This window comes from Pipistrellus kuhlii, unplaced genomic scaffold (assembly GCF_014108245.1).
Source record: "Pipistrellus kuhlii isolate mPipKuh1 unplaced genomic scaffold, mPipKuh1.p scaffold_m20_p_7, whole genome shotgun sequence".
Taxonomy (NCBI): domain Eukaryota; kingdom Metazoa; phylum Chordata; class Mammalia; order Chiroptera; family Vespertilionidae; genus Pipistrellus; species Pipistrellus kuhlii.
The window spans coordinates 8055681-8077617 of NW_023425573.1; the positions used below are offsets into that span (position 1 = coordinate 8055681).

General features: G+C 45.8%; 1 protein-coding gene across 5 annotated transcripts in view; it reads right to left on the reverse strand.

The window, feature by feature from the left end:
• Positions 1 to 4317: 4317 nt before the first annotated feature.
• PARD3B (par-3 family cell polarity regulator beta) overlaps positions 4318 to 21937 on the reverse strand; it is an 861922-nt gene continuing 844302 nt past the window's right edge. For all 5 annotated transcript variants that reach the window (XM_036420516.2, XM_045575575.1, XM_045575573.1 and 2 more), the window contains one exon: positions 4318 to 8513. In XM_036420516.2, coding sequence (XP_036276409.1) covers positions 8156 to 8513 — 358 coding nt within the window. In that variant the 3' untranslated portion in view covers positions 4318 to 8155. The remainder of the gene's footprint in view (positions 8514 to 21937) is intronic.

A 21937-nucleotide genomic window follows, 5' to 3' on the forward strand; every position in this document is an offset into this window, starting at 1 on the left:
GCCCACCCACCCTGCAGAGAGCCCTCTCAGCAGCTGGCACAGTATTCCAGGAACGTAGCAGGTTCTCCAAACATACATAATAAATAAAGGAAGTTTGGCTTTTTCTTCCGCTGGATGGCCCAGCATTACAGGGCTGGCTTCTTCATGCCTCGTTTTCTTCAGCTGCAAAATCAGTATGAACCTGATGTTCTTTGACTATATGACAATCAAGCATTGCTGGGATTATGAAAGAGTCAGCATGTATTGTAAACAATGATTAGTGAGGGTACACATGGCTGTTGGAAGAGAAAGCTCAATTGTCAAGACACTTACAAAACCATCTCTGCTTTCTCTGCATACGCCTAAATAGCGTTCATTAAATCTTTATCTCAGTACCCTCGTCCACAGGACTCAGTTTCCTTATGGAAAGTCAAGGAGCCATCCATCGGCTCATTGCCGACAGCTGTTGAAAGGAGCAAGTAATACGAGTGATTGCAAAGCACTGGCCTCAAATGCGAGGAATTATACAATAATAATAGTAATCATCTGTCACTAAAAGTATTTCCATCTTAGTCGGTTGTAAGTAATACATTTTCTCTCTGCTTAAGTCTCTCTTTACTCTCTAAATAATGCATTACCCATTGCATTTACAAGCTCCCAGCCTGCTTCGTGTTTTAAATTGAAATCTGGCCTGCCCACGTGAGCTAACACCATTCACCTCGAGAATAATACTAGGCGATCTTTAACAACAGGGCTTTGAGATTTATGGTTTGAGCTGTGAGATGGAACGTCAGCAGTGCAGCAATTCAGAAAAAGAATCCTCACACCTCATTTCTTCATTCAAATGAATTCAGCAAATATGTCTTGAGCACAGAGTCAGAGCCAGGCAATGTGTTGCAAATCCGATACTCCGGAGCAGGCCACACAGACGTGGAAACTAATCACTGTAATCGAGGTAATAAAAGTTTTATGGAGGACCTGCAGAAAGTGTCTTGGTAACATACTGGATGGAATTACCCAGTGGGCCTCGGGAGGAGGACTGTGGGAGGTGTCTTGGTGGGTTCAGTTGCAGATAACCGAGTGCTTTCTAGCTGGTTTAAACAGAGAGGGATTTAATGTGGTGAGCTAGGCGTTTGCCAAATGTAGGGCTGGAGGAGCAGGCTCTAGGCAGGGCTTCCAGGAATAAATCTCAGGACAGCAATACGGCTCACTGATGCTGGTACCCTTCAGAGATCACAAAGTCAGGCCCTTAGAAGCCAGTGCCCCAACTATCGGCAACAGAATCATGTTGCCTCAGCTATGATCCATGCTAACACGACCCTCACACAGCCTAGGGATCTCCAGGAAGCTAGATGGACACGATGCAGTAAAACCAAACATCTCGGCTACTGTGTTTGCCAGCAGAACCTCACTTCCCTCTCCCAAAGTGTTTGGCTGATTGGTAGAGGTGGGTCTGGTGAACTCAAGCTGCGAGGAACCCTGGGAAGTGTGGTCTTCAGCGTTAGCACCTCTGGCCCATAGTAACTCTTGCTATAAGAGGGTGGGTGGTAAACAAGGGAGCCAGTCTCCAATTTCTGCCTTTAAGTCTTTCATGGGGAAAGAACCACTTCATCTGGGACCTGCAGGATAAATGTAGAGCCACAGGACACAGGGAGTGGGGTCACAGGACACAGGGCAGTGGGGGCACAGGACACAGGGCAGTGGGGCCATAAGACACAGGGCAGTGGGGGCACAGGACACAGGGCAGTGGGGCCATAAGACACAGGGCAGTGGGGGCACAGGACACAGGGCAGTGGGGGCACAGGACACAGGGCAGTGGGGCCATAAGACACAGGGCAGTGGGGCCATAAGACACAGGGCAGTGGGGGCACAGGACACAGGGCAGTGGGGCCACAGGTCACAGGGCAGTGGGGTCATAGGACACAGGGCAGAGGGGGCACAGGACACAGGGCAGTGGGGGCACAGGACACAGGGCAGTGGAGCAGGAGCAGCTATGCCTACTGTGTGGTCATGGTATGGAGCTGTGAAATGCATGCCTGGTTCAAAGAAATAGAAGTAATTTGAAATGACAGCACAAGATATAAAACTAGGAGCAATAAGACGTGAGGAGGGAGAGTCACAGTGGACTGATTTATCAGCACTTTGGATTTTAGGCTTTAAGCTGAAAGTAGTAGGGACATCCAGAAAGGTTTAAAGGAGTGGGTGTATATGTGTGTGTGGAAGAGAGAGAGAGAGAGAGAGAGAGAGAGAGAGAGAGAGAGAGAGAGAGAGAGAGAGAGAGAGAGAGATACAGTGTGCTGGTAAATGTTTAACAACTGGGATCTTCAGATTTGTAGTGTATGCCAATTCGGTGTTGTAAATGCTTCCAACACATGGATAGTCTCATTCAAGCTACTGATGTGACATCACTGAACATGGGTTTGGGAAGAGATATTGACAGCAGGTTCTTGGGAGCTGGTTCAAACTGGTTCCAGAACTCCTGTTTTTTGTGACATGATACATTCTCAAAATAGTTTCTTAAGATGTATAGTTCCATTTCACAAATGCTAAAACTGAGGCCTAGCGAGCTAAGTATTTGACCCCAGGTTATGCAACTAATTAATGGTGGAATCTTGTTTTAGGTCTAGGTCTGCCTGTTTGCAAAGCTGGTGCCCTTTCAACAAGACTGGATAGTGTAGAGATGGGTTGGAAGGAAGCACAGTCAGAGGGAGGAGCCAAATAAAGGTCACTGAAGAAGCTAAGTGAGAGGTGATGAGGCTGAGCCAAGTGTGGTAGGTGTCAGGAAGCATGGGCACATTGGGCAGAGCTACAGAACACAATTGTTGGCCTTGCATCACATCAGAGGGGAGGGGCTGGGGGAAGGGGCAGAGTTATAAATGAGGTTGTAACAGGCCTGGGCTGTAACTGCGAACACGGTGGTGTCTATGGCCAGGACAGGGTCATAAGGCATAGGTTTCATTACAAGCTTATGTTCCAGTGTGGGCATGTTGAGGTCAAGGGCCTGTGGAAAGTCCAGGTGGGGATGTCCAGTAGGAAAGGGGAAACCCATGTGCTCAGGAGACAGGCCTGAGTTGGCGATGGTGACCAAATCAGTCTAGAGATGGTATTGGAAGCCTTGGCTATAGGTGAACATGCAGGAGACAGTGTGGGGCGGTCTGAGAATAAGCCAATAAAGGGATGGTCTCAAGGAGAATCAACTCAGAATCATGTTTCAGTAGATGAGGAACGAGTGTGTCCAACATGGGAGTTCAACAGTGTTGAGCGTTGTTATGGATGCTTTGATGCCCTCCCTGACCCCATTTCAGCAATAAACTACTTTTCTACCAATTGCTGGAATACCTCCCAAAGATGAGCTCCTGCTGTTGGCCCTATTTGGGGACTTCCCACCTGAAGAACACTACCTGGGTCTCACTTCCTTCCAGGGGTGGCCCCTATCCACTGACCAACACAGTGGGATAAAGGCCTAGCTTCCTTGTCCCACTTGGGACAACTCTGCAGGGCCACAGTAGCTCCAAGTTTCCCTATGGAGTTGGCTGAGACCCAAGCTGGAGTGCATTACAGTTCAGCTTCTCCCTCTACCCCATCCAGCTTCCTTCCCCTGCCTTCTGTAGGCACTGAACCTAAGTGTGATCCCAAATAGACATCCTGCTGACTCACCTCCATTTCAGCATCTGTGTCTCAGGGAGCCCAGCATATGACAGAACCTTATTCCTCATGTCTTCTATCCTATGACATTGCTGTTCAGTGGTAAGCAGGACCAGACCAACCCATTCATTCATCAGATCCTAAAACAAACTGGTGGTAGTGGTGGTGGTGGTGGGTGGGGGGTGAGGTGGGGGTGAAAACCAAGACTCTAACATCTTATTGACCGAATAAAGCTTTATTTTAATGCAAAATAAAACAAGAAAATTTTGTATATTCATATATAACAACATCCAAAATTTTTTTTCCTGTGGTACAAATGGATTCATTTTAAAAAGTCTGTAAAGAATTTTAATCTCCACCCCCATATGCCAAAATATGATTCACATATTTTATATTCAGAACAGACTTGGTATCACAGAAGCACAGGAAAACACTAGAAAAAGTGACTGCATCAACAGCAGGTTTTGTTTTTATGTTCCAGTAGTAAACAGCACTGCAGTCAGCATAGATGGAACAGAACTCTCTCGAAGAGCTGAGTCAGGACAGTCTGGGGTTAGTGCACTCTCCACTCGGCTTCTAGTTAAGCCCATCTCTGTAAGTCATTACTATGTAAGGACGGGAGAGAGAGAGTTTCACTTAGAAGTTGTAGCTGTATTTGAGAGTCTAGGCTTATTTTAGACATCTTTCATTCTCCTTTTTATCTGAAAGGTGACTTTGTAGGGGTATCTTATGGAGAATCGTCTTTGTGGTCTCATCGTGGCATCATTTCTACCTAAGTCAGTGTGAACTGGGAGTGCAGAAAAATAGTCCTGTATGCTGTTTCTGAACCTAACTCCCTCCTGCCTAATTGTACTAAATCTGGATTTTCTGTTGTACATGGATTCAGAAAGCAGTAGGTGTCCACATGATTGAACATCAATTTGAAGGCCATTCCTTGTGGATTTTAGAGTTTAATGCTGACAGGGATTTTAAGGACACACATTCCTATCCACACCAAAGTCTCCAGATCTCTTTATCCCCCTGAACTGCTAAGATGTTCCTCCGAAGAAAATACACGTGGTGGTTACAGGTTAAGAGGATAAATGCTCGTAAGGGCTTGATCTCTACGCCTATGAACCCTAGGCATGACAACTCCAAAAGTTACTAGGTGGACTTTCTTCAAAAAAATAGGCTTACTGCAAGAAGTTCATGAATCTTTGGAAAAAATAATGAACCATGTTTTAATTAAATTTAATAAAATTTAATAAATTTTATTGACTTTGGTGGCAAAAATAAAGCTACAGTGAAGTCTCTTCTACAAGGCAGTTGTGACTGTGGGTCTGTGGATCTCACCATGCTCTCGATTATAGGATCTTTGCTCCATGATATCCTATGTTGGGGGTGGGGGTGGGGGACTGGGGTGGGGTGGGGTGTTAATGCAAACAGACCAAAAAAAGTCTAATAATAATGAGCTTCACAGTCATTTTTTTTTTTCCAGTCTTTGTTCATTACTCAATTGTGATTTAAGTAAATGTTCCTTTGCGCTTGCCTTTCATCCACTGATTTGAAATAGTGGGGGAGCAATTATTGTACCAAGAGTGATACTACCACAGCCAATGACACGACAGGATAATGTAATGATGTGTTTTTCTCCTTGGCAGAGGACTAAATTCTCTTGCATCTAAAATATTTTCAGTGGTTTTCTCCCTTTCATTGCTCTACTCCAGTAAAGAGGGACAAAAACAGAGCCCTTCCAAATATCTAGTGACTTGAAGCCAAAAATATCATTTCAAGGAATAAATGACCCAGCAGTCAGATCATGAGTCAGGTGGGTGTATGTCAATGGATTTGCAGCTCCCTGTGCCATCATTCCTGGGGTCTCTCTCTCTCTCTCTCTCTCTCTCTCTCTCTCTCTCTCTCTCTCTCTCTCTCTGTGTGTGTGTGTGTGTGTGTTTGATGGTATTAGTGTTGTGAGCTACAAGGAGACACCTGGTTGAGTTTTTCCAAGGCCCTAAATAAATTGGGAACTATTTTCTGCTACTGGATGCCTACTGATTATAGCCTGGTCTTCTAAATACTCTAAGAACCTGTTCTCTTAAATACTGGAGAGATCTGTAACCTCTGGGTGGTGAGGGTTGGTACAAAGGCTTTTATAAACCTTACATTCAAGCTGCTCTTAATTGCTGCTTGGCTTGACGGGGCCTCTGTCGTACACATAATGTTGGGTTCTTTCGGTCAGGGTCAACGGGGCATGTGTTATGCTTCAGGCAAGAAGAGAAAACTGCTATAATCATTTTGTGGTCCACCTTAATAGTACCTTCACATCACTTGCTGCCTCTCAGGATTAGCAGCTGTTTTACTGTGTATACAACACAAAACCACGCTTGGAGCAACTTACCCTGAGCCTGCCTGCAGCGGGTATTGTGCTCACAAGGTGGCAACGTGGTGAAAATATGGGCTTTCTTCCTACAAGGGCCACTCCTCACACTACTTCCCTTGGGCCACCTCTTGTGAGCCCTGGTCTTAGTCCAGAAGCAGCCTTCTGGCTGGTCTATGTCCTGTAGTCCACAGCATTTGGTTAAACTATGGGACATACAGAAGAGCTGGTTTTCAATGCTTCAAACCAAGTTGCATTATCCACCCCTTATCACTTTCTTCTTGAAAGTTGTTGCAGATTGAGGGGAAAGCGGCATTCAGCATGTGGGCAGGGAAGCCCTACAGCTCATCTGCAGTCCTGGTAAGCAGGGCTGGAGAGCCTCACCCTCTTTGCACAAATTGCAAAGGATCTAAACTGGCTTAAGAGAAATGAGAGAGGGCAAAAAACCCCATTTAACGTCTATTCTCAAGAGGGCCTAAGTAATTGTACTTTAGAAAATGATACCTCATAAAGTCCAGTAAGTAACACAATTTAAGTCTAAAACCAGCAGTTGCATCATTCTTGGTCACATAACTCTATTTTAAGTTAAAAAAAAGACTAAACTGGGCTAGATGGATATTCTATATATTCAATAATACTATAATTTATTAAATCCTATCAGTCAGAGATATTCTAATATATCAACCAAAATACCTCTAAATTGAACTCAAGACATTTGTGTTTTGGGGAGGGAATAAAGAAGGAATGTGAAAATGCCTAAAGTATGTCGCTGCTCCCAGGTTTGACCGTTGCTCAATCTTTTGTTTGCTTTCTCATTTGGGTCAAGTTGCAACTTTTAGATGTTCTGTTGGGGAGATAAAGGAAAAATAGCTGCAAAGCTCAAAAGCAATTGGGATGGGTTTCGGAGGTGGGGTTCAGCTTTTCAAAAACATAGAACTTCATTTCCCAATTGGCCACCCTGGCCTTGGTCTTGTCCTGACTGTTGTGAATGACATCTAGCAAATACAGATTGACCTTGTTTTATGTGTCTTCTCCCTTCCCATCCCTTCTGTTTTCTTTTTCTTTTTTTCCTTTATTATTCCCTCATCACATTTTCCAGAAAGCATTTTTATTTTCTATTCTCCATACTGCTAATCACACACTTGCACTCACGCACACACATACACACACATGGGTCAGCCACCACCATCCACTACCTGCTGGTTCTCAATCTCCGAAGGCCACAGCCAGCCTTCCCTGTCCCCGGGGTCCAGATGGCGTTGTTTGGCACTGAGTCTGGAATTGGCACCTCCAGGGCATTGCTTCCCCTGTGGCCTAGTCCATGGGCCCTCTTTTTCTCAAGTAAATTCTAGCCCTCCAATGGGAGGCTTAAGGCAGAGGCCCCAGTTCTATTGTAATAATCACAGGCAGGAGACCACAGGTGACTCTGAGACCACGGGTCCCCATGCCATTGTGCCTGGGACATGGGAGGAAGGAAGGTGAGGACCACGGCAATGTCAGCCCTCAACCCGGCCACCGTGGTTCTTGGAATAGATTCCTTCTGGAAGCTCTGACTAGCTTTGCACATTCTCCCAGGACACTAATACTGCATTCGCATCTTATTTTTATACAAAAGTGAGGAAACGTGAAACACTTATACCAAATGCATGGTACCAGGAACCTGAGAAATTCTACAAGTGAAGAGATGCAGTCTTCCTCTGGGTCGAGAACGTTCCAAGGAGATCACAAGTCAAGCTCGCTGTTTCCTTTCTCATTGAAAAACTACTCGCTTAAGATGCCCATGTTTGCAGCCACTCTTCCGACCTAACACAGTGGTTGAGGCTTAGCTTCTGAATGGAGACGATCCAGGACAGCGGCTGCTCCACGCTGCCAACCCTGTGGGCTGGGCACGCAGGGAGGCAGCACGGAGGGTACCTCTTGTGCGATTTGCTTGTTCAAATGCCACTCTCGTGGGCATTAACCGTTCTAAAAGCACTTCAAATATCAGGCTGCATTGTTCTTATGGCCCATCCTTCCTCTTTCTCCTGACTTTTCCCCTCCAAAAACTCCTGTTCCTTCTTCTCTCTAATTAGCAGTCAGGTGTGACATTCTCAATCAAAAAAACCTAAAAGGCCTGGAGGAAGCACGAGGTCAGCTGTCTTCCTTTCTGGGCTGTGCTGGGCTTGGTAGTGTTGGCTACACGGCTGCAGTCATGGGGTTCTTCTGCCGGGGGTCCTGGGTCCGGTAGGGGTACTGGTCTGGGCTGCCCCCTCGGGGCCCTGGCCTGCCCATTTCCTGATAGGCTGGCACCCTGTGGTGCTGAGGGGGCGAGGGCGGGACATCTTGTCGGAAGGGTCCTTTGTGCTGGGGAGCGGGGGGCGGTGGGTAGTACTGTGGATACCGGAGATCTGCCACCCTCAGGTCCGGGGGCCGGGCGTAGCTCCCTTTGGGCGGATGCAGGGGATGAGGCCCTGGGTAGTAGGGGAGCTCCCTCTCCTTGTAGAGCCCTCGGGGTGCTGCTGTCAGGTAGTCTGTGGGATCGGCCGGTCCTCCCCTGGGAAGAGAAAAGCAGACAGAGGTCAGTAGTTGCTAGGCTGCTGCTCCACTGAAGAGACATTCCCCATTGTGTGAACGACCCAGGCCCCGCCGAGCCGAGCGGCAGTGAGAGCGCCTTGAAGGGTAGCTTTGGACAAGCCTGGGCACCAGCCCTCCTCTGTCACACCCACAGGCTGAGCGCTTTCCCCGGGATTTAGGAGAACAGGCGGGGGTGGCAGTGGGAGGTGACCTGTGCCCTTAACCAGAAGAGAGGGAACCTTCTTCTTCCGGTGTCTCCTTCCTGGTGGCCAGTGCAGTGGCCATCGTAGACCACAAGGAGAAAGCCATGGGCTGAGGAAGCCCGGGGCCTGGGGCCCTGACACCTCAGAGCCATCACATCAGCCAGGACTGCGTACACTCAGGCGGGTACATGAGAGAGAAATAGGCTTCTACTTGTTTATTTAAAAAATATATATTTTATTGATTTTTCTTCAGAGAGGAAGGGAGAGGGACAGAGAGTTAGAAACATCCATCAGCTGTCTCCTACACACCCCCCACTGGGTATGTGCTCACAACCAAGGTACATGCCCTCGACTGGAATCCAACCTGGGACCCTTCAGTGCTCTGGCCAATGCTCTATCCACTGAGCCAAACTGGTCAGGGCCTTACTTGTTTAAATGCTCTCGGGCTAGCCTTTATCCTAGTAGCCAACTATTGTAGTTTCCTGAACAAGGCAGAGTTGGGCTCTCTAAGGCTGTGGACATTCCACTCTTTCCTTCTCCGCCCCCTTGAAGCCAGTCCCACATATGATGGTAGGAACATAAGGCTCCCATGGCCCACACTCGCTTCTCTCCTGGGCCTTTGGTGCTCTTCACATGGGCCACAGTCTCGGTTTACCTCTTGGGTCTTCTGTCACATCCCGCTGGGGACCAGTGTGCCCTCCCCTCTCCCCAATCCCGAGAAGAGGTCCTAACCCAGAGCTGGGAACTGCTCTCCTCCAACGCTGATGAGAGCCATTGTCCAGGGAAGTGGAGGAGGGCCAGGCCAGGAGCAGCGTGGGAAAAGCCTGACCAGCTGTAGGTCACACAGTGTAACCAGGAGGCACACAGGAAGGTCCAGGCGAGAACAAACGCTAGCAGCCAGCGACCCTGTCTGGATCCTCTGCTAAGACAACGAGCTTCTTCTGATTCACTTGCCATCACAGAAGCAACCCATCTGCAAACACATGACCGCATCTCACCCAGCCCGGGGCTGAACAGATGCTTCTGTTTGTGGCTCTCAACTCCCATAAACCTTCTGTGGGCATGCACATCACAGCATCGCCCCAGATCCTTCTCGCTTTGCACCCTCCCTGCTTTTACCATGTTCTTAAAGGAAAACAGTGCCATTCATAATTCATGAAAAGCTCCCCAACATCCGTGTACAGACTGGCCCGACCGTTGGAAGCTCTGGTGTGGCTGTGAAGACAGTCTGCGGTTAATCAAACACCGTCAGGGAGGGTCAGGATCACCCTGTCATCCGCAGGCCGATGTGAACACAGCCCTGGAAGCCCCTCCGATCGATGCAGGCCTGACAGGCGCCGAGCTCCGAGCCTGTGCCAGGCAGCACGTGAGCGCATTCATAAAGATGAACAATGGGGCTCTCGCTCCACTTCTCTGCGTCTTAATTTGGCTATGAATAATCATGAAAGATAGGCCTTCGAGCACGGCGTAATTTAGTCCGTGAGAGTTTTCAGATAAAAAAATTAAATTGTTTACGTACAAGTTATTATAACGTCAACGGCGATGATTCAGTGCCGCGCGCTTCGCTCTGTTTTAAATGGCCCGTGACAATGCGGGCACGGACGTGCGTCTGTCACCCCGGCCAGGGGAATCTAGGGATCAGGGTTTCATCTCCCCTCTCCCAGAGAATTTTATTTTATTATTATTATTTTAAAATATATTTTATTAATTTTTTACAGAGAGGAAGGGAGAGGGATAGAGAGCTAGAAACATCGATGATGAGAGAAACATCGACCAGCTGCCTCCTGCACACCCCCTGCTGGAGATGTGCCCGCAACCAAGGTACATGCCCTTGACCGGAATCGAACCTGTGACCCTTCAGTCCGCAGACCCATGCTCTATCCACTGAGCCAAACCGGTTTCGGCGAGAATTTTATTTTTGATTGAGGAAACTTCCAGCATTCACTGTATCTTTTATCATCATGCTCATTTCTATTTCCTTGGGTTGATGTTGGAGATTTAAAAAAAAAATAAAATCCTTAACCTGTGCTTTCTCTCACAATCTACTGGAGATATTTCTCCGCATGAAGTGAAACATGTGGTTTTCCTGCACTCATTTTAAGCCCCTGGGATAAATCACTGACATTTGCAACACGCAAACATTATCTGCTTTAAAATGAACGCACGGCCGCGCTCCCTGCGGACCCTCTTAGCCTGGATGTTTCCTGTTTAAGATGGAAAGAGAGAAAGGAGGAATTCCAGGCCTCGGACTTTTAGGGTCCTGTTCTCTCCCTAGAGGCTTCTCTCTTAAAACAGAACATTATAAAAGACAGGCACGCCTTGTTTTTTAATTTTAATTTTTTTTTTTTTTTTACTTTTTGAGAGAAAATCCAGATCAAGTGGCGACAGGGCAGAAGCCACCCTGAGAGCCACCAGGACAGTGCCCACAGGGACAGTTGCTATCTCTTCCCACACATCTCGCCCCTGCGACTCCTCCACCTCTCAGGGCAGGGGCGGGGGTGCCCTGGGCAGAGGGGCAGAGCTCAAGATGCTGCCCCTCCGAGGGGAGGCTGTCTGCCTGGGAGTGTGCTCACATGCGGCAGAGACCAAGCCAGGTAGCTGTTCTTTGTCAAGAAAGGAAATGGTCTTACTCTGTAGAACTCATCACAATGGCTATGGTTTTAAATTTTTCACAGAGGAAAACAACGAGCTGGCCTATAAAACACCGTTTAAGGTTCAAAGGGTGCTCAGAAGATTTGTCTTTTTTTATTGGGGGGCGGGAGGGGAGTTGCTGTTGTTTATAGTAACTTTTTGCTCAAAAGTAAGCATTTTCTACAGACTTCCCCCAGAACAACAGAGAAGTAAGTGCTTTTGAATAATGTTCACACACACACACACACACACACACACGCATAAGTGTGAATGATTTTTAAACAGAAAAAAACAAAATAAAACCCTCCTCATTAACTAAGGAATTTGACAGGAAAAGGGAGCTGAAATTTTAGCCTGTTAACCTGGAGTTTCCCTTTTCATAGTGTCTTTATTTGGGTGAAATTTCGCATTTGATGGAAAGCACAGAAACCCATCCATTCTGAGGCCTAAGAAACGCGTATCGCAGTGACCAGTGCTTTGAGTGATTCTGAGGAACTCAGCAGCAGCTTCCTCTGAAGATGGTGATGCAAACAAGGGACCAAAGAGAAGGTGTATCAGAACCTGCAGGTCCCTCATTTCCCACGTGACCTCCTGAGCTTCATCTGTAGGTGTTATTGCTTTTCCTGAAATCAATTTCCCATTGAAAACATCACCTAGGAACCATATTTACTTAAGAGAAGAGAAACAAGCCTATGTTTGCTTTCTTTATAATACAACTCTTTGAGGCAGTTGCCATGAAAATATCTCTATTTTTAAATTTTCACTATTTACTTCTTTATTTCAGTTCTTAGACTATTTTTGAGGCCAAAAGGAGTCAGATTTTGCTCTGAAAACTCACAGGAACTATCTCAGACATACGGTTGCCAATCACAAAGATGCATGCAATAATGAAAGTTGACCTTTAAGTCTAAACGGGAGAAAGCTATATGATACACGCATGTGATGACACAATAAGGATCACTTTCTTTATAGCAGTGGTTCTCAACCTTTCTAATGCTGCGACCCTTTAATACAGTTCCTTATGTTGTGGTGACCCCCAACCATAAAATTATTTTCGTTGCTACTTCATAACCATAATTTTGCTACTGTTAATGAATCATAATGTAAATACCTGTGTTTTCCGATATTGAGGCCTCTGGTCTCAAATAAAAGGTCTTCGGAGACAATGTCAAAGCTGAAAACCAGGTGCAATCATCACAGTTTCAAGTACCTGGGCCTGAGGACAGATAAATACCTTCTGCCAGTTCCCCTCTGTCACAAAGCTTCCCAACCTTTTCTCCACCAGAACACACACGATGGATGACCTTCATATGAACCACAAGAGAGGCGGAGGCTAGGATTATGCAAACTTCTCTACCTCCTGCTGGAACTGAATGCCTTTCCCTCCCACGCAACAAAACGAAACAAAAACACAAGGAGATTCAAGTGAGTGGGGCAACGTTATCAAAAGTGACAAATCTTTGCAATAAATAGCCTAACATGATTCACCTACCAGTATGGGTACCAAGCCCGAGTTTGAGAACGGCCGCTTCATCCAGCCAATGAGCACCCATTAGGAGGGAGGACAGGTGAAGTTGAAGAATGACAGGGGAAAAACATGTAGGGCTGAGCTGGAAGTGAGCAGGTGTGAATATAAGATCCTCAGTAAAAAGTGTGAAAGCCATGAGGAGAAGCTCCCGAAGAGCAAAACCCTGTTCCTCTTAATTTCTGTAAAATACTACCCATGCCAACCCCTGCAAAACAAAGGTATATTTTATTGATTTTTTACAGAGAGAGAGAGAGAGAGTTAGAAACATCGATGAGAGAGAAACATCGATCAGCTGCCTCTTGCACCCCACCCTCACCCCACTGGGGATGTGCCCGCAACCAAGGTACATGCCCTTGACCGGAATCGAACCCAGGACCTTTCAATCCGCAGGCTGACGCTCTATCCACTGAGGTTTTGGCTATGGGTTTCCTTTTGTGGTGATAATTGACTGTGACCAAATTCGGGGTTCAAAGGAAAGGAAGTAACATGGTGTAAAACTGCTGGTGGAAAGATAGGTCCTTGGGTTAAGAGAGGCAGAAAGCCAACGTTACTCTCAAGTACACCACGTGCAGGAGACTCCCTGGAGAGCTGATGTTGGTGCCTTCCTCTCTGACTTTTCAACCAACGTGGCAAAGCTAAAAAAAGGTCAGCACAAACAGCATTCGCGTAGGCGCTGGAGTCCCCCGCACTATGTGGCCAGCGATGCTGTCAGTCTGTGTGGAAATTCCTTCCACGTCAGATTTCCAGTTCCAGGCCCTCCTCCTCCACCAGGCTGAATGTGGCTGCCGGGATTAGCAGAGCCTTCTGCACTGCACACGACACAGCTATGATTTCTGCAGATTTTACAGAATCGTAAAATATAGTGATCTTTCGATGGCCTATGTTACAGAGATGATTTCAGAAGGAAAAGCCACTTTCATCACTCACATTTCCCATGGCGTTATGAGGACTGGGCTCTCGCTCTTTGCTAAGAACCGGAGTGGGAACTGGAGATTTATCAGCAGATGCCTTTGGCCCTTGTTAACACCAAGGAAATGTTTGCAAAGAAAATGGAAGAGGAACGAGAGTGATTGAGTGCTCAGAGGACATTTCTGAAACAGTCTGAGACAGTTTTAGAATTTTGGACACCCACATTTAATTTCTTCTGTCATGTTTTACAACAGGACCCACAAACAAGAATTCAATTATTAATAGACTTCGTGTGTAATTAGTATGGGGCCCTAGATAACCCGCTAGCAGATATTATCTGGAAAATGACCCTTAAGAATGTTTCATCCTATCAGACAGTGGGAGGTATGCCCTAAAAATGGTCCTGCTGAAATAGTTTGCTTTCTGAGGGGGAGTGAGATTTTTAAAGTGGGTGCTGAGGTCAACTAAAAGGGGTAACATGAGAATATAGTATAGAGAGAATTAATCTTAGAAAGCTAAAACTGCTGTGAATGTCCCCTCAAAAGTCCTGAAATACATTGAGTGATACCTGCATATACTTAACCCATGGTCTCTTTAACCTCAGAAGAGACTTTATAGAGACTAGAAACACCACAGCCAGTCTGGCTCGGTGGATAGAGTGTGTCAGGATGTGGACCAAAGGGTCCCAGGTTTGATTTTGGTCAAAGGCACGCACCTCAGTTGTAGGCTCCTCCCCGGCCCTCACCCTGGCCAGGGTGTGTGCAGGAGGTAACCAATTGATGTGTTTCTCTCACAAGGATATTTCTCTGTGTGAGCATTTACTTTTATTTATTTATTTTATGTGATACTCTCGAATGTAAATCCTGACAACCGGCAAGTTTCTTGCTTGTGTCTGAATATGAGATCTGCCATAAACTTTTTTTATTTTTATTAACACCAGATAACCTTTGTTCCAAACTTATAAGACTGGGTGAGCTTGATATAACTTACTTCATAAACCTCTGGGTTTACTTTCTGCTTAAGAAATGAGCATTGCTAGGGTTAGTGTTTCATTTATAAGGGAGCCAAGGGACAATTGGACGGGGACTGATGGGAAAATGGGTGCTGGGTTTCCAGGCTTTTGGGTGGGAGGGTTTTGACACCAGATGCTGACTTGATTTCATCTCCAAGCAGGTTTCCTATGGAAAGAACCTTCCTCATCCTTCTCTCAATAGTGGCATGAGCTTCCTGGTCTCATCCTCAATGGGAGGGGCATATGGAAGGCAGCACAGTGGATGTTGATAGCTGATTCAGCCACACTCATGTTGGGTGTATTTTGGGGATCTCTATTCTAACAACCTCCCTGATATCCAACACCAAGGGAAAGGGAGAAAGAAAGGGAGAGAGGGAGGGAGAGAGGGGGAGAGAGAGAGAGAGAGAGAAAGAGAGAGAGAGAGAGAGAGAGAGAGAGAGAGAGAGAGAGAGAGAGAGAGATCAACAATGAGGGATAATCATTGATTGGCAGCTTCTTGCATGTCCCACAACCCAGGCATGTACCCTGACCAGGAATCTAACTATGACCTCCTGGTTCATAAGTCGATGCTCAACCACTGAGCCAAGCCAGCTGGGGTCTGTATCACTTTTGATGTGGAACTGAAGCAGCTCATGATAACGTTCACCAAAGTCTGGAGAGTAATTCTGGGCCTCATCTCCTGTCTGTGCTAAGCAGGTCCCAAAGGCCCAGGCTGGCGCTGGTGGGCACACGAGACTCCGCTGTTGGCCTCACTCAGCCCTTCTACCCAGAATCCCTCTCATTATCTGGCAGAACCCTTTGGAGACAGCATCAGCAAGACGGACTCTAGAAATCATCACCTTCTGTGCAGCTTTCATTCTCTGCAGATGAAATGGGGTTATAGTACCAAGGTGACCGAACTATATTGTGAAAGTGATTTTCAACAAGTAATAAAAGTTATTAAGAGCGTCTTAGGTACTGAGCTGCCCGGTCCTGCCTTAGTCTCTTCATCATGTGGCTGCTCATTACACGGCTGGTAGGCTGGTTATTAACATCATTACAAACCTGTTACTCTCCAATCTCCTTTTATGGAAATTAGAGCATTCTTTGTCCTTTCTCCTTCTGTTGTAATCTAGCCCACTGTCAGCCCTGCCTCCCCGGGTTCCATCTTGCCTTTGATGCTGGTAAAATTGAGCAGTTAGCAAATCAAGGTTTGTCATAGCTCAAACTGATTAGCGCTATGAAATGCCTCTCATCATTACTTCTTCTTCTCTTTGTCTTCAATGTTCTTGAACAGTTACCCCCTCCTATGCCCTCACCTCCACTCCCTTTAGCAAATGAATGTGTGAGTCCAGAGCTTTTAAAAAAGATGGAGCAAGACAAGCTTTTGTTATGAGTGAGATCCTTCAGATGCTATTCCATCCTCCATTTTTTCTCTAATTCACTGAGTTATTGATTTATTCCTTGAACAATCCAAAGATCATTGCACAGCCACCCTTGCTTCTGCTTCTGAGTGTTGCCTTGCTCTTGGTCATATTTGGTGCCGGCATGTGTACCAATAATGAGATGGTTTTCCATTTTATCCGTGCATTCTACTATCAGCACGGCAGAATCTTGATTCTTAAAATCAATCACGTAGCTGAAGCTTTAATAATTTAAATAAAAGCTTATCCTAGAAAAGCAAATATTTATAAACAGGAGGCATCTAATTTAAAGGAATTAATTAAAAGTAAATGCTGAAGTGGTTTAAAATGAAGGAGCCATCTTTATATATAAAACCCTAAAATGCAAATAGAACGAACAGCAGAACAACTGAACAACCGAACAACTGGTAGCTACAATGTGTGCTGACCACCAGGGGGCAGGCATGGAACATGGTGGGCATCAGCTGGGTTGGGATGGTGGAGTAGGTGAGTGGGAACACCAGACTATGGCGGGCACCAGTCACTGTCATCGGGACAAGCCTCTGGTGGTTACTGAAAATTCTTTGCTACCGCAAGTTGCAGTCCCACCTGATGCTTGCACCGCTGCTGCTGCTGCCGATGCTGGAGCCGCTTGCATCCACTACCAGTGCCTGGTGCTGGCCCCGATTGCTTAGCACTGTCAGTGGATGCAAGTGGTGGCTGTTGGCCTCAATCACCCCTGAAGGCTTCTCCACCCCCCCCCCTGCTCCTGAGGGGTGATCAGGGCAGCAGGTGTAGCTTGCAATTATTGCTGGCACTGGCCCAAATCACTCTACAAAGTCAGCAGGTGGGAGTGGGGCTGGCACTGTCAGTATGTGGGAGCAGCAGCAGCAGGAGCTGGGCTGCAGGCAGACAAGGGACCAGGGGCCACTGTGGGAGGGGCAAGGTAGGGGCTGTGGAAGATGGGCCAAGACCTAGCCCTGTGCCCACTGCAGTCTCGCAGCCTACAGTTCCTTTCAAGATGCATGAATTCATGCACTGGGCCCATAGTTACCAAATAAAACATATCCATGCCAGAGTGCCCTTGAACTTCAGGAGAGATGCGGCCTAGGCTCTCCCTGAGGACCTCAAGGTGCTCTAGGGTTTCTATTCCTGAGGGATCTCAGGGTGCACTTCTGTGTAGTGAGGTGAGTGTGGGTCTTATAGGCACTAGAACTGGGCTTGAACTGAGCAAGGCACTTCATAGACATATGGTCCAGGAGACCTAACTCTTTCTGAGCCTCAGCGACCTCATCTGTAAAATTGGGATATTATCCCTGCCTTTCCTCCCCTTGCAGGGTTGTGATGAGAACTGACTAAGAAATAGCAACAAACAAACAAAAGACCAACTACACAAAAGTCCTCAATACTTGTTGAATTTGAAGTTGCAATCATTTAAAAAAAAAAATAATACCGTATCTTTTGCATGGACTTTTAGGTGATTGTCCAAAGACCTAGAGTGAGCAAGTAAACAAATCTTCGAACAAATTCAAAATTTATGACTGAGAGCCGTGGACCCTATGTATGTGTCCCACTCCATGACAGTGGATGTCAGCATGGGAAATCCTCTAACAGAGGTTGCAGCATGTAGGCCCATCTGTATATACACACATAGAGTCACAGGATATAGGCTTACATGGTGTTTAGCATTATTTTCCAGGTAGTTGCGGACATTCAAACATTGAGGGCTTTCACATAAAAACACAGCTTTCCTGTTTTCCTTTAAACGGAGGCCTTACCTTCCTTTAAGGTGGTAACAGTGGGAGCTGCCCTCCCCCACACCCCTGGAGGCAGGGACATAGCCCTCCTTAGGCTGTCCTTCTGCCTGCTTCTCTCCTGACAGTCCCCACCTGCTCCCATAGCCACTTAGGTGTGTACCCCGCCTCATGGGAATAAATGTCACCCTCCAGAGTTCTACATCATTGTACTTTTACATCCTTGATGTATAGGTGCATGCTATCCAAACTGCTCACTTTGAAGAGGGAAAGTGCCCTGGGAAGTAGACTAAAACCTCTATCACCATCCCTGATCACCTTTACATCTTAAAAAAACGAAGTCTCTATAAATGGTTCTGTGTTAGGGAGAGCTACAGAATGGAGAAGGGACCCCTCCCGGGGGGGTTTCAGACAAGTCATTTTGCTGTCTCAGGCCTTATCTTCAACCCTGGAAAATGAATAGGTTTCTCCAATGAGTCACTGGGGCGGGGGTTATGGGGGATTTCACGTCCAGGCTCCGTTCCGCATGGACCTCAGGTCACACTGCTGCATTTCAGCCTGACCTCTGCAAGGCCACCTGGATGGACTTCTTTACTTATCTGTGCCTTGGTTTCTCCATCTGTAAAATAATATGTGTTTTTCTTCTCATAAGAGAGAAGGCCATGATATGGGTGAAAGTGCACTGGAGGAAAATTGGGGTAAAAAGATCCTCAGATCTTATATTACTCTGGTGACTCAAAGGTTGCAATTATGAAGGGAAACTTGCCTTCCCTAATGGGATTTCTGGATCAGACCTTGCTCTCCCCACTGAGAGGCATTATGTAGATATTTTCCTGACCAACACAGTGATACTGTACAAGTTTAATTCAGCCCGCGGCAGAGTAATGCCAGACCTCAGTTCAAGGGTACATGCATCCCACTTCAGAAAAACAGGATTCTAATTTGCCTCCTTGCCCCATGCGTTTTATGAGGAATGTATGTAGTTAACTGTTATCAGGTGGTTAAGCAATTTGATGAGGTGTGAACTAGCCCCTTAATCGTTTTATTTATAACATCCTTATCCTCCCTTAACATCCCATTGGGAAATTTTCTACTTAGTTGATTAAGTGAAGTTTAGTGAAGTACAATTTGGCAAAACCAGAAGCTGAAAAATACCCCTTGGAGTTTTAACAATCTTAGAGTCATTTGTAAGTGTGCAACACACTGAGCTGAGGTTTAAAAAAAGTGACAACAACAACAAAAAAAATGGATTAAATTGTTAATTACCTTTTATCCCCACTACTCAGAAAAATAATAACACAGAGAACCAAGATGGGGAATATAACTACAGTTAGATGCACTTGTTCTTCTCTTCATTTCCCAGAGAAATGGCTTCAGGGAACCATTCATTGGTTGGGGATAGGTAATCAAAACTGCTTTTAGAAGCTAAATGCTTACTTAAAAATAATCCTCTTTATCTTTCCTCTGTGCTGTAGCTTCCCAGGTAAATCTGGATGGAAGCAGCTCCTAATGGTAACCTAGCCTAGAGGGCCATCTCACTCCTTGATTGATGCCCATGCTAAGTGATCCTTGAAATAGTAAGCACTTATGAAAAGATAAGCACCCCAATGTCTACCCCAAAGACTTACCACCTAGCCTGGTAGACAAAACAGACAATGCAAAACAAGCCAGGGCACTCATGCTCAATGCTCAGTGCCATGGATTCCTGCTCGAGGTAAGGGTTTGGATGAGGGGTCAGTAAGGAAGTGTTGAAGGAAGAGTTGGATATGGGCAACTGAGAGAAGGGGACAGTGAGAGATACTCACCCTATCCAGGAGGCTGAAAACTGCTGGATACTGGGTAGAAAAGCTCAGAGGCCAAGAAAGAGTTCTCCTGATCCCTATTTCTGAGTCAGGTGCCCCTCTTATGAACCTATTGAGCAATGTCAGTAACGTTGGGAGATTAAGTCATAATTGGTTTAAATTTGTATGTAAAATCACATAAGATCATGGAAAATCTTTCATAAAGTGTAGACTTTATATTTGCTTAGGGACAAGCTCTGCCTCCGAGGAATTGCTGACCACTGTCTTTAATTATGTGTTTTCTTACATGTCCCCAATCAACTATGAGCTTCATAATGGAAGGACTGTCACTGCTTCTCTGTTGACTTTGCAGGGCTTGGCACATGGGAGGGAGGCACTTGAAATCATACTTATGAAATGAATGCTAGATCCCTGGTGGGAACATGAGTCCTCTTTTCTTTAAACTGAGTGGGACTTACACTTGCCAACTGAGAAAAAACACTCGGCACTTCTCATTTGAGTTTCAGCCACAGACCTTTCTCCCCCACCAACTGGCATCTTTCTTGTTGCCTAGTGATCACACTCTCAGCTCAGACACCAGCCCCAGTAGATGAGTTTCTGTTGTGATGGTTGGCTCAGCTGCACTATGGTAAACAGGAGTCCTAGGCTTAGGGTCAAAACTTCTGGGTTTAAGTTCTGGCTTTGCCATTGGCTTTGAGTAAGAAATTTTCACATTCACTTCACTCAAATGTGGGGAGTATAATGCCAAGCTCATAGGGTTGTTGGAAGAAGATTGTGTGGAAAAGCACTGTGTAACTGACAAAGCCTTCCTCTATAATAAGGTAGTATAAATATTACCCCTCCACTTTCTCCAGGCCTGAGCTTCTGCCCTACCCATTAAACTCCTTCAAGGAAATGAAGTCCTAGCCCTGAATCTTAATACCCAAGGCTGGGTATCTTCATTTGCTGCCAGGCCTTCCTGGTGCTAATAGAAACTCTTTGTCTTCAGTCTTTGATAAGAGGCTGTGTTCCTCTCTGCCTGTTAGGATCCTGGGTTTTTGCCAAACTGGGCAGACTTCTTTGTCTCTGAAGACCTCAAAATCAGACCTCCTCTCTTATCTGCTTCTGCGGGGCCCCTCCTGCTCCCCTTTTCTACTTCTGGGTGTGTCTGTGTTTAGGTTTCAGTCAACTTTGAGCAGAGCAGCAATCTTAACCATCAGTACAGACCCAACAGCAAACATTAAGAAGTGAGATGAAATAGCGGTGGAATTAGGCGCAAATTGTTCTTGGCTTCCATTGAATGGTCCTGTGATTTAGGAAAGCTGCTGTCCTCTATAATATAGACTCAGTTTCCTCATCTGTAAAATTGGGATAGTAACAGTTACCTGCCTCACTGAGTAGTTAGAAGGATTAAATTAGAATATCTGTAACTCACTTAGCCCAGTACCTGAGCATGATAAGTGTTTGATAAGGATTGGCTATTGTTATTGTCATTGTTTTTCTTCCTGCTCCAAACTTTTATTGCTTATTCCTGATTCCATAATGTCTTACATGCTTTTCTCAGTCTTACAAATATTCAAGTGTGTCCAAAGGCCCTTTTCTATTCTAAAAGTCTGCTTCCTCCAGATGGGTAAGAGGCAAGTTATCACCACTTTCCCAATATTTATAGACTATGTTTATAAAAAAAACCTGTACAAAATATACTAAAATGTACACTCTGTTTTTGGTGCAGTCTCAGTTACATTCTTTAAGACTAATTGCTATTTATTAGTATGTCCACTGTGATGCCACCTCCTGGGAACTGTGGAGCCATCACTGGAGGATTGTTCACGTTCTCAGAGAAAGACAAACACAACTGTGTGTGCAGCTATGAAGGGAGCATGATGCATACATCCAAACCCATAGGAAGTTGGGAAGCAGCCAAGAGACCATGAAGCATGATCTCAAAAGAGACACATTATCCCCATCTCTAGTCTTTTCCTTTTATGTGGAACTATCTGGATGAATCAAGCACTGCATTGCATTTACTGGAGGAAGCATTCTTGAAGCCTGTGGGTCAGATGACAACCAGACCCAGAAATAGAAAACAGTTTTGGAGCATTCGTCTGATGAGTCATTTTTTTAGGGGTCTGGCTGCATTTGTCTGATCGTCTGACAAATCTTTTTTTTTTTTTTTTTTTTTTTTTTTTTTTTTTTTTTTTTTT